This window comes from Lutjanus erythropterus, chromosome 7 (assembly GCF_056507025.1).
Source record: "Lutjanus erythropterus isolate fLutEry1 chromosome 7, fLutEry1.hap2, whole genome shotgun sequence".
Taxonomy (NCBI): domain Eukaryota; kingdom Metazoa; phylum Chordata; class Actinopteri; order Lutjaniformes; family Lutjanidae; genus Lutjanus; species Lutjanus erythropterus.
In genome coordinates this window covers 21,260,032-21,278,542 of record NC_139323.1, presented here as the reverse complement: position 1 = coordinate 21,278,542, position 18,511 = coordinate 21,260,032, and the positions used below count along the sequence as shown (strand labels likewise).

Below are 18,511 nucleotides of genomic sequence, written 5' to 3'. Positions count from 1 at the left end.
ATAGTAAATGGTCACATCACACTTAAAGTTTAAATTCATTGAGTTACTGCACACAAGTAACCAAAATCCACATTTATTCATTAGTGACAGTTAAATCTTTGCAATAGTTCTTCTTTCAAAAGTATAAAAAGAAATGTAAATATTCAGTGGACTATTTTGTAGCAAAATTATTTGTGACAAATTTGGTAACAACCAAACAATTTGCGTTATTATTATTACTAAGAGCTTTTCCTGCTGCAGAGTTTTCCTCTTCTGTCAGGACTTTAAAACAAAGTCAAACAGTTTTCATGTTAAAACGGGAGATTTCACACACGTGTTTTTTTTTTTTGTTTTTTTTCTTATAGGTGTTGATGAGAAGTGATCCCAGTTGTGCGTTGGAAAGTGTTCCCAGAATTCCCTGGGCTCATTTGCTGTCATCAGACCGCCAGCTGGACCTGCTGAGCTCTGTAGGTGTCAAAGTCCTCAGGAAGAGTGTCTGCAGAGAGAAACAACAGGAGGTGGAATCACTGTTTAATTTACAGTTTGAGCAGCCAAAGGACAAATAGATGTCTACTTCTGGCATTCACAGTTGCATTCATATCTTTAATTTGCATTTATATTTGGGTATTTATACACCCAACTGTCAAATTGATCAGAATGTTGTTATGTTTTTGTTAAACACGCGAGTACAGGCATGTTTGCAAAACCTACTTCAATCTTTTTATTTAATTTCTTTATTTTTCTGACTTCATGTTTGGCTATTTACAACTACAGTATGTAGCTTTTGAATAACAGAAGATTATTGCCCCTAAGCTGAAGTGCAGGACTTAAACATACGTAGCTCTTGCCAAATGAGTGATGCTGATGAAGCCTATCACTGCAAGGAAAATCGCTCTGTATTTCGCTGTATACCAGAGTTTTTAAAATTGGTAGTGATCCATTTTGTGCCAACCAGCAATGAGTGTTTTGCCGGAGCTGAATAGGGGATTAACTGTAGTGACGGAGTAGGTTACAGCAACTCAGGGTGTGATGGAGTCCATGCCAGAAAACCTAAGAGGTATTCAAGAGAAGTTCCTGATGCTCCTGGTAAAAAAGAAACTTAGCGTTCAGAGGAAGGATTACAGTCAAAAATAGAAAGCAATCGACAGGGAGGACAAATGGATAACTATCGATTATCGGACTTAGCTTTTCCTCGTTGAATAGAGCTGAAAAAAAAGATGGGAGTGAGGACAGAGTGAGGTGAGGACTGCTCTTAGACAGGTTGGTATTTGTAAAATATTTGGAGTAGGCTTTTAGCTATTACATATACTGTACGTGAATAATGGATTATTACCTTGAAACTGTGGAAGTTTCAGTGTTTGTGTAATTACTCTCACTGACAGACAGGGGCGCTAAACATTGTTAATTTGTCGAAAATTGTTAAACTTGACTCACCGTTGCAGCGGTAACGCAGGTTGGCCCAGATGATGTTCTCCTGAGAGAAGCAGAAGACTCCTAGTCGACCTCCTCTCATCGTGGCGTCTATGATGACGCCTGTGTCCGCCACCATCTGAGGACCCTCGTAGAAACGAACTCTGCACGCCAAGAGCACGTAACAACATCACACAGCACTGAATGGATTCAGGTTTAACAATGTCTACTACCTTCCAGTCTTTGTGCTAAGCTAAAGGTGATGACCAAACTGATAAAACTGACATTTAAATTCCCCGTGAAAAATAGAAGTTTAAGTGTTTTTATAAGATATGATGATATGTCTAGCACTATATGTCACCTTTACACCAGTATCTGACCCAACAATGACCAAAAAAGATGTTTTGCACAGGGGTCCTGCATCACCCTGTCAAGGTTTATTTCACAATAATGACTTGCTCACTGTATGTTATCCCTTACTTATTTTATGGTCATTACAACGAGGAAGTTTGGAGAATTATGCAAGGTCTGCAGAATGTCCCCTCCTACGTGGGCCTTGATATGGCAGTGCAGGAATGAAAGGTCAGCAGGCCTACCTGATGTAGCCATCAGCGGGTCGGTGTTGGAGGAACCAGCGGTAAGATGTCTTGTCCTTCCAGCCGACATTGCGAGCGTCTTTCCAGAGGAGTTTGACCTGCTCACTCGTGTCACCGGTGTGCCACAGGGCGTTCCTCAGGTTCTCACCTGGACCCGTGTTCGACTTGACAGCCTGTTCAAAACCATGAATGACAAGAGGTCTGTCCTGGTACCCGAATATAAATCCTGCGTAAAATGCAGATAAGCGCTCTAAATACGCTGGTATAGGCTACCTTTAGTTGGATGCCAGGTTCTGCGACAGCTCTGAACGGGTTTGCCTGCCAGTAGATCTGTTCCACCTGTTTCCACATCACCACGTAGAAACTGGAGCTGTCCTGGTAGCCGAAGATAAATCCTGCGTAGTCGTCATCCGTAACCGTGTTTACATGAAACGTCCCTTCAAAATCCACACCACTGAAGGCAGTGTAACCTGGTGGGGACATTGTTGCACACAGGGTGTCATTGGTTGTCTTAAAGGATCAGTAACTGCTGTTTTAAAGTACAAGTTGCCTCACTTTTATTTTGTGTTGTGGTCTAATATATGGGCTGCAGTTAGAAAATGTCTTTACATGGATAGTCAGGAATCCATTCTCTCCATCATATCAACATTTTCTGCTTTCAAAAGATGGAGAACGCCAGAAAAAACGATTGCAAACATGTTTATTTCTGCTGTAAATTTGGGTATTTTAATATGGGAGCCAGCCTCAAGTGGCCATTTGAGGAACTGAAGTTTTTGTTTTCATTTTTCAGCTGCTTGATCGAGACACTCTCATGTCTGTGTGGGAAAAACTAAACTACTGCCACAAATGCCACTAATAAAATTAAAGGGAGCTGTGATTTGAGCGTGCCAGTACTCTTTGGGATTGTATCTTTATTGATTACTTGTATCCAGCACCTATCCCACAAAGGTTTTGTGGAGGTTCACATGAACACACTAACTTTGTGGTATCAATCTTTTTATTTAACTCTCAGGCAAGAGAGCTAATGCCAACTTCTCACCAAGTTGAACAAATCTAATGCTCTTACCAACAGCCAACCCAGGATCACTGTTCATAGTCTGGACAATCTCTCTTCCCTGCACAAAACAAAACAGTGGGTTTAAGAGAAATTTAATCAGACTAAGATGATGTTTAGTATTTTGGGACAAAAACAAACAAACGGTGACTTCACCTGGTTCAGCACCACCCAGTTGGGGTCAATTTGTGCATCTCCCTCTGGATCTAAAACGACAGTCTGGTATTCCCTGAAGTCGGTGAGGGTGACCTCAGCGTTTTCTGGACAAACGTCAATGGTGTCGACTATAGTGTCGTTGTCGAAATCCTTCTCGCATACATTACCCACACCATCACCTGACAAGATAATAATTACAAGAACAAAACGTTTTCTTTATTTACTAGATGTAAGAAAAATGAAAAGTAATAATTCTGTCAGGGCCATTACCCACCGTTCGAGTCCTCCTGCAGAGGGTTGGGGATCAGACGGCAGTTGTCAGGACCAGGTGGCAGCAGGTCTGGGATGCCGTCGTTATCATCGTCATCATCACACTCGTCTCCCTTGCCGTCCTTGTCGGTGTCCAGCTGGGAGCTGTTGATGACGGCTGGACAGTTGTCCCGAGAGTCTTGGTGACCGTCACCGTCACTGGACGAGAGAGACTTTTACTGGCACAGGGACGTTTTGGTCTCCAGGACGCTCATTACACAGATCGTTAAATATAAATACATGTGATGTGATTGATGAGGTCACACAGTACCTGTCCTTGTTGGTGTCACAGGGGTCTCCAATCAAGTCATTGTCCACGTCCGTCTGAGAACGATCACATTCATTATTGTTAGTTTGGGACTAAAGAACGTGACATCCTGGAGTCCAGATTTCAGGTTAGCAAAAAAGATCTACTGCTGCTGTTAAGTTGTTGTTGTTTTTTTTTTGGAAACGTTTTGTGCTTTTCCTCAGTGTTCTTATGATAAACCCTCTTATACTTTTTGCTTTAAAAGGACTACTCTTCTAATCAACGTATTTAAATGGATGATAGTATCCTTCATGAACACAACCTTTTTTACCAAAAGAGACTTCTGTATCTGTGTTTTGGGTGGGATCAGTTAGAAAATGTGATGTAAATTTTTGCAAAATGTGACTCAAAATCAGGAGTTGTTTGCCACTGCCATTCAAATCTGATCAAACCACAACCATACAGTCCAAATGATGCAGATGAATTGAGTTTTTGATTTATTAAACTATAAATAATGCCTGAGGAGTTTTTAAAACTGTAACCTCGATTGTGCTGCATTAAGTCATGAATATTTGATTATTTGATATTTGTCATTTAAGTTTTTTGGGACTTGGTGTCATGCCATTGTTTTGACACCACATATCCCATCCCAATAACCCATTTTTCCAACAGCCTGTTGTCCCAAATATATTACACTCATTTCATCATCCATTACATCAGACTTACATGTGTAAACTAACTGACATGACTAACTGCAACCATTTCATGGTGTTAAGCACAAGTTTATTATCATTACCATGATGACAAAGGTCAACTCATGTTTGTACAGCAAAATACAGACAAGATATTACACGCAAAGAACAACAGGCCTTCGGAGCAGTGCGCTTTTGTTTTTGTGATAACAGGCTGTAAGAGAAATGGGCTTTCAGTCCAATGAGACATTTTTCAGACTACTGGGGTTTTGGAATAATGGGCCGTCCAAACAACAGACAGTCACCTTTCTAATGTTCCACTTAACTTGGCATGTATGTGCTTTGCTGTGCTTTGCCATATTGTAGGTGTAGAGGCAGCATTTTTTTTTACTTGCAGAACCAGTTTACAACACGTTGATGAGTAGTTTGTAACCAGAAGAAAAAGACTTTTCTGACCTGTTCAGGGTTTGGAACATAAGGACAGCTGTCGCAGGCATCTCCCACTTTGTCTCCGTCACGATCTTTCTGGTCAGCGTTGGGAACCCTTTTGCAGTTATCCAGGTGATTGAGGATTCCTGAGATTGAAGTGGACATCAGTGAATGTTCAAGTAACTTACATATTCCTTTTCCGCCTATATGGAATTGGTTCCATTCCATTCCGCCCTCCTAATTTTGAACTAGAAAATTTGCAGGTTTTCCTTGACCTGAAGTGCAAACCTTTGCATTGTACAACACCCCCCACTGATGACGCATCCTTGATTATTGTACAGTTGTTCTGTAAAATGTATATGCGGGCTGGTTTGCTAGTTAGCACTAAGATTTTGAATGAAACTGTTCAAGAACTAGAGCTAATTTGGTGGTAATAGTACTCCTGTGCCCACGTCTTAAAACTCCAGCTCTGTTTATTTCTGGTTTTTGGTATGAAGCCTCAATTTAGCTGAATGGACTGTAAATGTCCAAGAACAATATAGTCTCATATTCTCATACTCATATTACTGGTCTCTCCAATAGTGTCGACAAATATTAGTACGATTAATCAAAATCTGCAGCTTTAAAATAACTTTAATCCATTTTGACATTGATTAGCTGTCACCTACTATTCATAGCTCAAAATATCAGTACTTAATGAATAAACAAATCAGTACTGAAGTCACAGTGTGTAAAACAAAAAACAAAACACGTAGAATACTAACCATCGCCATCAATGTCTTCATCACACTCATCACCAAATTTGTCCACATCTGTGTCCTTCTGGTCGTTGTTTTTGACGGCACGGCAGTTGTCGCAGGCGTCACCAAAGTCGTCCTCATCAATGTTCCTCTGGTCGACATTCGGCACCAGCACACAGTTATCCTGTTAAGAAATTTTTTTAGTCTCTGCAAGTACAGTGACATGAAAAAAATACATGTATACAGGCTCTTCATTTATGTTTAGGTCTTTCAAATTATTTTTATATCCAGTCACAGTCTTTGATGCATGAACCTGTGTGTTGGGGATCCCATCTCCATCTGCATCCTCATCACAGGCGTCTCCAATCCCATCTCCGTCAGCATCTTCTTGACCAGAGTTGGGCACCGTGAGACAATTATCCTGAAAAAAAAAAAAAAACACCCACCATCAGAAACTTGCAAGTCACAAGTGAAAAGTCCTGAGTCAAGTTCTGAGCCAAGTCAAGTCCACACCTCCTTCACTCCTGCACTCTGTTAAAGTAGACTACAAGAGGGAAAATTAAGAGTAGATTCAATAAAGCGAATAATAGTGTTCAATAAACAGTGTTATGGATCAGTTTCTCCAAGCGTGGTGAACATATTTTAATTCAAGAACTGTCAGTTAGTACCTTTTTGACAAAGTGTCAACAATGGTTAACTTTAAATACTCTACAAATGTACAACTTTTGACCAGGTATCATATCATACGGTATATTTATTGCCACATCTACATAAAACCTGAGGATATTTTGTTCTTTAGTTTAGTTTAGTTTATTAGGATCCCTATTAGCGGCAGCATTTTGCAGACGACTAAATCATTTATGTGATACTTTATGCTTATTTATATTTACAACATACAGTTTCATTTAGCAGACACTTTTATCCAAAGTAAAGTTAAAAAAAAAAAAAAAAAAAGACTCACCTTGTTACAGTTCCTCTCAGGACAGCTCAGTTTCTCGTCGGGGAAACCATCGATGTCAATGTCAGGCCCACAGAGGTAGCCGTTTCCAGCCCATCCGACTCCACACTGTGAGGAAGGGTAATGTTTTATGTACTGTACAAACTGTTTTCTTTCGCCCTGTTGTGTGCTGCATGCTGTATCAGATGAGTTTAAGTGCTCAAACAGACCTCTGATTTCATGATATCTGGCAGAGTACTCAAAGTTATATATTTCAAAGAGTTGGGTCAAAAATATTTAAGGAGATCTGTAATATGTTTAGCAGCTTTGTACAAGCTCTGTAACATTTATATTCAAAGCTGTGCCTGACTTTCTCATTTAGAGGAACTTCAAATAAGTGTGGCAGTAAATTCAGTATAAGAATTAGTATATTTTCTGATAGAGAACAACATTTTAAAGAAGCCAACAAAAGCAAACCAAAAAAAACATAAAATCAATTTTCCATTTGCCCAAATCAACTTTCATTGTCATTAGTCCCTGTTGAGAGATTTACTCAGAAGAGAGAAACTACTGAATAATGACTTAAGTAATGAAGACCTTCACACTTTAAAAACATAAAACATTTTTGCTCTTCATGTGGCTGTCAAAGTGTGAAACTGCACCATTTTGCTCTGAGAAATATGAACAAGAAGTGGAAGGTTGAATTTACTCACCTGACACTCGATTGTGCCCTCTCGATGGACGATGCACTCGGCGCTGGCGTGGCAGGGGTTGGGTTGACCATTTCCACAGGCTCTCTCCGGCTTACAGCCACGTCGCTGATCCCCAACGTAGCCCGTCTTACAGGGACCACACCTGTATGAGCCCTGACGATACACAGAGGAAACAGACCCATCATATAACTGTTAAGCCAGATGTCGGTACATTATTTTGTTGCAATAAAACTTCCAAACAGCAGCGAAATTGAGAAACTGTGCACCATCTTGGATTTAACATGGGGTATACTGACCGATTTCCCCAGCAGTATGGCAAAGACGTTGCATAGCTTTTAGTTAAGGCCTGTGTTTTTGTTGTCTGCATTTTCAAAACATGATAATTGACAATGGGTCTTTGGAGCAGTGGGTGTTAGTTTTCAGGATGACAGACAAATCTATCTATCAGACAAATGGGATTTTGGACCCATTTTGGGGTATTTTTTGGACTATTGTGGTTTTGGAATAATGAGCTGTCAACACAATGTTATAGCGTCCAGAACAATGGGCAGTCGCCACACAGCTTTTTTCATTTGTAACAGGAGTATTGTTTTATTTCTTCTTTTTTAAAGTTGTGTTATTTGTTACTTTGCACCTGACTTTTTTCTGACCTGCTCTCTGGTCGGTTTGTATCCTTCTTCTATTAAAAAATTATATGTGTGGTATGATCCTAGAAAACTCTTTAACAGTGTTTTTACTCACAGGGGTGTTCATACAGACAGAGTTCTCCACACAGCCGCCATTGTTGAGGCCTTCACACTCGTTGATATCTTTGCACACCTTGACAGGACAAAGAGACAGAGAGAACATCCAGTAACTCCTGTGGGCGTCCGCATCAGGACTGGAACAAGAGATGCCAAAAAATGAGGTGCAGCAGAGTGAAATCAGTCGTTTATTGAGGATTAAGGTGGTGCTGAAACAGACCAGCGCGCGCTGTTTGACAAACTGTATGTACAGAACAGAGTGAGGAGGTGCTGCTGATGAATGTAGACAGGAGGTGAGAAAAAAAGACAGACATGCTGAGGTGCAGAGGGGAGAGTTTCCTCTCCCCCAGGATTCATCAACAACTGTCAACAGTTTCAAAAGTGGGCGAAGACTGTGGGGGAGGTGTTGAATATTTTCAGTAATTCAGCAACTCAGTACATATCACATTTCAACCAGTTCCAAAGTTTTTAAAGGGACAGTTCGCCCAAAGTCAATAATCTATATTTTTCCTCTTACCTATAGTGTTATTTATTTTCTCTCCAACATAATTAAAATTTGAAAAACTCAACATCAGTGTCTCTTTCCAGAAATCAAGACCCAGATACCCACCCAAAATAATCTACTACATAATCTAATAATATAATCTAATTACATATTACACATATTTGGCATTTACTGTATGTGATTAAGTCTTGAGTAATTAATCAGTCGTAATCTTTAAAGACAATCAATTAATCACCGGTGACAACAATAATGTAATAGTGTAATGTTATTATTTCAATGACACAATAATAGTAATATACACTATTACCATTAATGTACAACATAAGTAAAAACATTAATTTATAATGTTTGATCAAATAAAATAACCAAATAAAAGTTTTACTTGCAAGCTTTAACAAAGTCTCTTAAGAAGGTAGTGGGACATAAACTTAAAAAAAAATGGAAAAGGCTTTTTGTTTAGAGTATTTTAACAGTTGTGTTTCCAAGATTTTGACTCCATCTCCTCAGTTTTCTATCAGAGAGATCAGTTTAGAGGATCAATCAATCAGTTTGTGTTCACTGACACTGACCTGTTTGTTGGCCCGGGCGTAGGCGAGTCCGACGCCCTGGACCAGGGGGCCGGTGTATCCAGGAGGACAGGAACCACAGCGAAAACCAGGGGAAGTGTTTATGCAGCGCACGCCCATGTGACACGGCATCACAGTACACTGACAACAACAAAGACACAGAAACACACATCAAGACCTTCATCAAGAATCTGAATCTGGTTCTGTTACACCAGTTTACTGAGGTGATTACATTTGACTGTGATTCGAGCTTTGAGTCAACAAGTTATTTAATTATTGCCATGTCATGGACCAAACAACTAATCAATTCATCTAAAAAATAATGGACAGATTAATCAAAAATCTAAATAATCGTTAGTTGCAGCTCCAATGCTTATCATAACCTAATATATTGTATAGTATCATGATAAATCACACAGGGATGCAACAATAACAAAAACTGAAGGTACAGTAATACCACAATAAAAAGTCCATAAAATATTTATCACAATATTTAAAAAAAAATAAAATAAAAAAAATACTGATCTTACAGCATTTTTTGTTTATATAAAATTTGTTTTCCTTTTAACTGCTTTCCTTCTTTAATAAAATAAAATAAAAGGAGCCAGTCATGACCTAAGCATGTGCAAAAAACAAACTGCAAAATAAAACAATGCAGTCGTCAGTGGTAGCCTTTTTTATAAAATAAAATAGAAAAAATAAAATATATAACTGTGTAATTCTAATGGCACTGTATTTAATCCAAATAAATAACGTAACATATTGTAGTGCATGGTGTGTTATCATATCTCAGTCATCTGACATCTTACTTCCCTGTATCACACTATCATATTGTTTTATATTATATATTACATTGTGTGGAATTTGAATGTAATTTATTATGTCATATTATCACAGTCGCAGGTCATTTGTGATTCGTTGCCAACTTTAAGACAGCAGGTCTGATGTAAAATGAGCTGGTCTGAGAGCAGACGCCAGAGAAGTGAGAGCAGACGAAAGTGGCGTGCTGCTGAGAGCTAAACTCTGACTTCACATGAATCTGACAGATTTTTGGAATGAGTTTGTTTTGCAGGATGGCAAGAACTCATGTTATACTTCTGTCTGCTGTCTACAGTAGAAACTGATGCAGCCACATGAAGCCATAGCCACATACAGCTCCATGCTGAATTATTTTGGAAAGTGAGAGATAAAAGTGTGGAATAATGACCACAATCTGTGAGTTTGTGTTTGCTATTTATTGACTTAAATAAACAGAATCCAGCGCTAAACCTACCTGAGACCTAAAAACAGTCACAATATCAACATCATAAATGTATTATAACCTGTTGCATGACATCTGTGCATCACATCTGTGCATACCTCGTCCACATCGGTGCAGTGGGTGCCGTTGCCCTCCATGCCATCAGGACAGGGTCCACACTTTATGCCCTGAGGTGTCTCCATACACTTCACTCCTGGGTGGCAGGGATTTGGCACACAGGACGGACGAGGCTGCATTCCTCCCATCCCTGAGGAGACAGACGGTCAACTGTCCTCTGTTTCAACTCACTGAAGTGACTTTGACACAGTTTGTTCTGATGATTACAGACACATACATCATCTCATCCAATTTGTTCTGATGGATTCTGTAGTATATTAGCTTTATCTTTTGATATGAAACTCCCATCAACATATATAAATATTGTTCCATTGTTTCTCTGTATTATTCCTGTATACAGGCTACTATGCAGGTCTGACTTGTACCTTAAAAAGTTTAGGAACTGTTGAAAACAGTTTTCATCAGCAGCATAAAATCATCTGGGCATCAACTAAGACTTTAAAGTCAAAGACACAAAGTTGTAGTCAAAATACAGAATATTAAAATAGAAATGTTGTGTGTGTTGAGTTCAGCTGGTCAACTCACCGCAGGCTTCACACTCCATCACCGTGTTCTTCAGGAATACAATCTCTTTAATCTGGAAAATATTATCAATAAAATGATGACTTTTATATTTCATTTGTTTGTTTCGACCCTGTCAGACTGAATGATTTAAAATATAGAGACACCTGCTCACTATTAAATTCATTTTGAAAAAGATCTTAAGATCTAAATGCATCTGATTTTATTGGGAAACAATCAGTTGTGAGTCGAACTTTAACTGCAAACACAGATACACGTGATCCTATGAGCAGCTCTGTCTCTGTGCACTCACTTACACCACAGATGTTCAGCTGCACAAAGTATAGAGTATCAGCTTATATACAACAGATTCATGTTAACATCATGCAACATCATGTCTGCTGTCTAAATGTTTAATGTCTTTTTACCTGTTGTTTCAGAAGCTCTTTAATCTCAGCCAGTGCGAGGTTTGTCATTTTAATCTGACTGATAATTTCTCCATCTGAAAAGAAAAAAAAAATATTCAAGAGCTACAAACACGACCACAGTTATTATAACCAGCAGATTTGTCCACATATACACAATGTTTTACCCACGTTCTGTTGGCTTTTAATCTTATAAGTAAAGTTACCATTAACCAGTAGTGGAAGAAATACTGCAATCTTTTATTGAAGTAATAGGAGCAGTATTACTATGTAGACTGTTAATAGTCATGCATTTAAAGTTTTACCTAACTTTACTTAAGTATTTGCATAAAAATATAGCCTATTTAAAGTATCAAAAATGTATTTGTTTGAGAAAGACCCATTTCAGAATAATATACTTTATGGGATTATAATTATTGGTATATTATGTACATTGCTTTAATGTTGCAGCTGGCAATTACTTGTATACTGCTGGGTAGTTTCATCTTTATCCATTGAAATACATCAGAATATATTGATTGTTTTTTTATATAATTAATCTCAATCTGTAAATTAGGACAAAGTATTAGGATCACATTAAGGAAAATAACATAGAGGAGGAAGATTTTTTACATTGTGTTTTGAATTTCAAGAATTAAATTATAAATTATTATGAGAAATGGTATTTCACCTTACTCTTGACATTTTAACATTATTCTCAAAATGCAGACTTTAAAAAATCTTTCCCCTCTCATTATGAAGTAATGTGGTTTGAATAACAAATAAAGAGATATAACTTGTAGAAGAAGGACATGGCTTGCTCCAAGTAACAACCATCATCAAGAGCAGAACAGAAACACAAACGACAGAGAGACAGCAGTGCCGATGGAGGCCCAGATGATATTATAGCAATTAGTTAAAAAAAAAAAAAAAGTTTTGTTCCACATCTTTTCACCAAGCTCATCAATCTCTCTGTTGGCTGAACATCTGGGACAAGAATCTCACTGGTGGGGTTTGGAGGGGGGGTGGGGGTTACAACACACAACACAAATGTCCTCCTGTACGCCACGATCCACTGTCTGTCAAATACCACGGTCTAATAGCTGACATTCCTCAGTCACCACAGGCCTCATCTGCGTCCATTTGTATCCACTGCCTACGCGTTCGCTGGACTCAGAGATGTTTTGATTGCAGCTGCAGATTGATTTTCCAGATATGGAATGATACAAGATTTTATGGAGGATGCAGGTTTCAAGCTTCTGTGGGCGTCTTTGAGTTTCAACAGTGAAATACAGTAAGTTTTGATCTGGATTTTAAATGCAGATTTTCCTCTTTCAAACATTTAACTGTGCAACATTAACTGTCCGTTAAAAGAAATTGCTAAAAAGATCTGCTCCCTTGAAATGAGATTTTGATACTTTTAAAGGAAGAAATCAAACTATATTTTCTTAGATACACTGCTGCTACACCCTCACTTGGTCTGATATGACCATTGTGTTATGATGGCTAAAGTGAAATAATTATTGTCACTTAACTGACTCTATGACTTTTCTCTAACTGTGCTACTGTCACACAACATTTTAACAAAGATGAACATTTTAGTAGTTTTATTCCAAAAGTAAAACAAGCAACAGAGTGATACGAATCTTGAAAAATGAAGAGAAATTCAGTGTAACTGTGTATTTACTATGTAGTGCACTATATTTACAGTCCATCATTTCATTTTAATGTCCGTGGTGCGTTCAAACATCTATACAACTATACTGTTTGGCATGGCAGACAAAGATTTAGTGTTTCCTGTAATGTACTGTATGTCACTTATCAAATGTAGTATACCAAAAATACCAGGGTGTCCTGGGCACATTTTGTGTTGTGCTACTGTCTGCTAACAATCCCACAATGTAATGTGTCACATTTAAATGTGTCTACAGCTGTCAGCAATGACACAAAATCAAAATCTCTCAGTCTCAAGTTACTGCTCACTAAAGACTACACCTGTATTTTTTCATACGGATGAATGAACAAGGAAGTGATTTACTTTAAAAAGAAAATGACCTCAATGGCGGATCCAACGGTACATTTGCACCAAGATAAATTTAGCTGAATCTTAACTAAGCCACTTTAATTTGGTTAGTTTGTTCAGGAGAAAACAAAACCATTTGAACTCTGGACACCAAATAGCAACAATGAAAATATTTCTCCTCTGATTAAACAACTGCAGTGAGATTAACTGGGAAACAATGATAATAAACAATATTCTAATAATTTTTGGCCACTGAACACAACATTGACACATCAGGGAGGGAAATATCTGACACTTTAGCAGCCAGCTAGTCTTTTACGCCTCATTTACACCTGGTATTAAAATCTGATCTGTATCCGGATAAATTGTCTGGACTGTTTACATCTACCTCAGATCTGAACACAGAACACATTTGTGATTTAAAATAAAAAAAGTTGGGATGACAGTTTATCTCAAAACAGGATGCTTGGATTTTGAGGTGTAGTCAGACGAAGCAACATGCTGCTTGTTGTACCAACTGACCCAATGACCTTTACCCCCCCCCCCCCAACCACCACCCCTTCCCCCAGAGGAGCCGCACAAGGGCAGAGACCTCCTGAGCGTGAAGCGCAGGAAATGTGGTCTTTCCATTAGCGGCAACTCTGTTTACTGAATGGATTCCACAGCAGAGAGAAGAGATAGCGGAAATAAATCTCTCTCACCACAAATAGAAAGGTAAATGAGACGTTTTTTCTCTACAACAGAGAGCTCACAGTGATTGTTTTTCCTCATTTTGTGCAAGTACAGTTCAGAAAATCTTTACACAGAATCGCCCCTGAACTCCCAAACAACTCAAATACTGTTTATTATGAGACAGTGATGAAAAATACATTTTCTTATGTACTTATTCAAAGAAGCTTAAAACCTCAGAAGTTATTTATTTTGTCTTCCCTCCTGCATATTTTACTTTTGCCGTTTTGCCATTTTCATATGTTCAATATATGTATTATATATACTGGATTAAACTGTGGTAATCAATTTACAGATACAAATATAAATTCATTTAAATAGCTGGAAATATCAGTGAAATCTTCAATCACCTCTTCTCTGGCAAACAACTAATTTCCCAAGAAAGATCAGGTTTCATCAGATTTTTTCCGCTCAATGCAAAAATAATGACTTCAAAATAATAATAATAACAAATAAAAGCATTTTTCTGACCTCGCTGTCCTGCTGCTGCGTGTCCTCCCATGCACAGCGCACAGCTCAGCACCACAAACCACAGCATGGTTCAATCTGAGCTGCAGAGGCTTCTGTTCAGGTATACAGCAGCTTCTTCGTCCCTTCTCTCTCTTCTGCCTTCAGCTCACACTCAGCGCTCCTCCTGCAAACCTGCACCCAGCAGTCTTTGATTTTTATACCCTCCTCCACCTCCCCCTTCTCTCTGGCTTACATCCCCATCCTTTCCCCTAAAACTCCTCTGCAAACCACTATTTCTGGAAGTCCAAGAAACGGGAAGAGGAGTTTTATTGCACAACATTTAACACCCACACATATAATATGTGTATCAACTGTGCTTCAGTTTTACACCAACAAGACAATATGGTTTGTTTGTTGTTAGCTGGTTGGTGGATGTTGAATTTTGAAAGAGGAAACACTTTATAATAAGGTTACAAATCAAATACTTAAGTAATTAATGCTGATCAAGTCATGACTTTATGTGTTCAGTTCACATCAGTTAAGAAATGTTAATTCAGTTACATCATGATATGCATCAAGTTAGCTGGATTTTAGTTTTATTAAAAAATTATTTATGTAACTGTCTCCAAATGTTTGTTTCCGATAACCAGTTTGATTAAAAACAACCTTCACACTCTATGAGAACAGGTAGTGTTTTCACAGAGGCTGAGCAAATACATGGGTCTGAAATAAACTTTAAAGTAACTGGAATCCCCCTAATTTAATCACAATTAATGTATAAAGTAACTGTGAATTAACATTCCTTAACTGATGGTTAAATGTTGAATGTGAACTAATCACATAAAGTCATAGTGACATGATCGCTTCTTAGTGGTGAGCTGTTCAAACTTTAAATTGTTTGTAAAACACCATTTTGAGAAGAGATTCGACTCAAAAAGGTTTTAAAAAATTAACTTTTATGAGCAACGTTTTTGTGGGGGTGGCCTTTTATGCCTTTAATCAAGAGGACAACTGAAGACATGATAGGAAATGGGGAGAAAGAGTGGTGGAACGACATGCAGCAAAGGGCCGCAGACGGGATTCGAACCCTCAGCAGCAGAAACCTACGTCAGGTCTGGAAAAATGTTTTTAAGGGCTTGGAAAAATAGCATTTTGACACTAAAACATATATACTTTGATCAGAATGTTGTTGTTCAAATTTAAGCAACGCTGCTGGGAAGCTACAGGTGATATAAAAATTATTTATGATTTATTAAATACAGATTTACACAGTGAAACTGGCTTCAACAATGGTTTAAAAAGATGTAATGTTTCCCTTTAATTATCCTCTGACATCTGAATGAAATCACACACAAAAAGCTCTACTCGCTTTTTACATTTTTACAATAATAAAAAAACATATTTCACAACAAACCATGTTTACTGGTTCATGATTACAAATGTATCAGATTCTACTGTGTGTGTGTGTGTGTGTGTGTGTGTGTGTGTGTGTGTGTGTGTGTGTGTGTGTGTGTGTGTGTGTGTCAGTAATGGGATCAGCAGATGTTGGTTACATTCCTGGCAGTGAGGGAGTTTTGACGTTTTTTGGTCCAGATCACCTTGATAAGCTCTCAGCACCTCCTCTCTCGCTGCTCGCTGCCTTGCCCAAAGGAGCAGGGAAGTCTCACTGTGGGCCTCCTCTGGAAAAACAAACACACACAGCACCTCCTTTCTGTCGTCGTGCTGGAGGCCGGGACACTCTGAGGCTCTGAAGTGGAAAAAAGTACAAAATCACTGAATTCCTTTTTCTCCTATTTGAACTGCAGGAAATTCATGTTTGTAGGATTGTAACATGTTGATTTTTTAACATGTTCCCCTTCTTTACCCTTTTAGTAGCTTTAAAGATGAGTGTGTAAGATTTATCGTATAGATTTATTGGCAGGATGTGTTAGAAATGGAGTATAATATCCAGTATGTTTTTATTAGTGTGTAATCACCTGAAAATAATAAAAGCCATTTATATCTACAGAGGGCATCATGTTGCACCACTGGTGTGTGAAGGTTGTTAAAATTCTCTAATTCTACATTGTCTGTATCAAACATATTTCTCCATCAGCTTATTCCAGCTCTTCCTTAAATATATATAAACACTTGTGTTCATCTCCATGACTCAGTTTAAGCAAAAAATAATATTTTCTGTCTTTTGCATAATTTTAGATCCATATTTGCCCCAAAATCCAGCCTGATACGTTTGGTGTCTTTAGAAACTGTGGGATGTTCTAAGTTTAAATGATGTTTGATGGCTGTTCAGACCAAATTTTACTGACTGACCGATCTGGCAGGCTGCTGCTTGTTGAAGGGAAACTTCAGCACTCTTTATGGACGAGTGCTGCATATATGAGAAAAAAGTTAATAAATCTGATAAACTGCCTCAACTGCATGATGTCACATGAGTCAGCATCTGAAAACGATTTGTTTGAAAGTTTTGAGTTTAGAAAGAGACAGACATGAGTTTAACAGACCTATATAGCTCACTCCTCATCTCTGCTTGGGGTTAGCGGCTAGACTTTTTTTTACTGTCCATCATGATTCTGACGATGGTAAATTGATAGGAGTAAACTTCTCTTCAAATATTGAACAGCAGTTAAAAACAATCATTAACATTTTCAGTGTTGCTGCATGTACTACACCTGAAGTAAACAATACAAGCTAGTTTTAAATTGCATCCTTTTAATGTGAAATGCAAACAACCAGATGGTGGTATTCATGAAGTTTCACATCGTACCTTAAAATTGAAACCAAAGTCACCTGAGGGGATGAAGTACACCTTTGGACAGTGATGAGGGCTTCTTGAACTCTTGTGTATCGTTGAACTGAAGCTTCAGAGACGTTTTCTGTCCGTGAGCTCCAACAGTGCAACAAACGTAACCAGCAGATCTTTTCCCTCCCTGATCTCTGCCGCTGCTGTGAGGAATGTTAGAGGTTAAAGGTCGAGTGTAACAACCTCCTGCAAAGTTCATTAGTGATGTTTTATTGCCTGTACTACAAGAGTTCGTCAGTGAAGCAGGGGCCGTCCAGGTTTCTCAGGACGTGACCTCAGGTTGACCTCAGACCTTTCCTGTCACCTCTCAACAGCTTTAGAGTTACATAACAGAGGGTTGATGAAGACATATGTACTCCTGACTGCCAAACGATTCCTGGACCAGTGACAGTATTAAACATGTTTTAACTGGAGGAATTTTAGCACTTATATTTACCATTAATATTAAGTGCAATGCATAAACTCTTTTAAGTGTTAGACAGTCCTTTAAATCAATAGTTATGTCTATGTAAATTGAGCTAATTTGTTCTTTTCCATAATCAAAATTAACATGTTTATTTAGTGTAGGAGGGTGTGTTTCGATTCCCAATCTTTGAGTATAAATTTCTTATACCTTAAGGTGTCCTGTGACATATTTTAAAAAGTGCATGGATTATAGTGCACTATGTATTGGAATAAACGTAAATTTTCATTGACTGTTATATCACTCAACAAAGCGGAATTTTGGGAATACAGAATTACAAGTTAATACAGGTTCGCCTCGGTGCCCACACAGCAAGTTCACATGATGTATTCAGTATGAAGATCGGTCTGATTTTGAATTTTGGTGAATTTGACCAAACTGGGATTTTTGCCGACGGAGCTCCACTTCTCTGGAGGCAGACTCTGCTTATAAAGTCAATTTCAGGCTGAAAACATCTTTTTTTTCCTGTTCACTATGACCTTTACTGATGTCACCAGCTGGAGGCCAAATCACTGACTGTTTTTCTTCCTTGACAAGTAGCTGCCCCCACCCTTTTACAATTATTTGATCTCTATTTTTAGAGTTACTAATCTAGTGAACACTTCCAGTGCGACTTCTACATCCACATTGCTGATACCAACACAAGCAAGTCAAGGTAGATCATAAGACGGAGAACTGATGCCATTG

At 38.3% G+C, this 18,511-nt stretch overlaps 1 protein-coding gene across 1 annotated transcript; it reads right to left on the bottom strand.

Annotated features, from left to right (window-relative positions):
- Nucleotides 1-57: 57 nt before the first annotated feature.
- Nucleotides 58-14,762, bottom strand: comp (cartilage oligomeric matrix protein). The gene is made up of 19 exons (XM_084723187.1): nt 14,583-14,762; nt 11,384-11,457; nt 10,980-11,031; nt 10,436-10,584; nt 9,080-9,217; nt 8,004-8,081; nt 7,263-7,415; nt 6,574-6,678; nt 5,926-6,033; nt 5,637-5,796; nt 4,900-5,018; nt 3,776-3,828; nt 3,470-3,663; nt 3,196-3,374; nt 3,052-3,100; nt 2,259-2,455; nt 1,986-2,158; nt 1,414-1,553; nt 58-475 (listed from the first exon to the last, which is right to left on the bottom strand). The coding sequence occupies exons 1-19, from the start codon at nt 14,647-14,649 to the stop codon at nt 417-419; spliced, it is 2,247 nt and encodes a 748-aa protein (XP_084579313.1). The 5' UTR covers nt 14,650-14,762; the 3' UTR covers nt 58-416.
- Nucleotides 14,763-18,511: the final 3,749 nt, after the last annotated feature.

Excerpts from the sequence above, each read along its gene's own strand:
- comp (XM_084723187.1), bottom strand. The coding sequence starts at position 14,649 with ATGCTGTGGTTTGTGGTGCTGAGCTGTGCGCTGTGCATGGGAGGACAC. Across the intron at positions 11,032-11,383 it reads AAGAGCTTCTGAAACAACAG|ATTAAAGAGATTGTATTCCT; the intron begins GTAAAAAGACAT and ends AATATTTTCCAG. Across the intron at positions 10,585-10,979 it reads GATGGAGTGTGAAGCCTGCG|GGATGGGAGGAATGCAGCCT; the intron begins GTGAGTTGACCA and ends CTGTCTCCTCAG.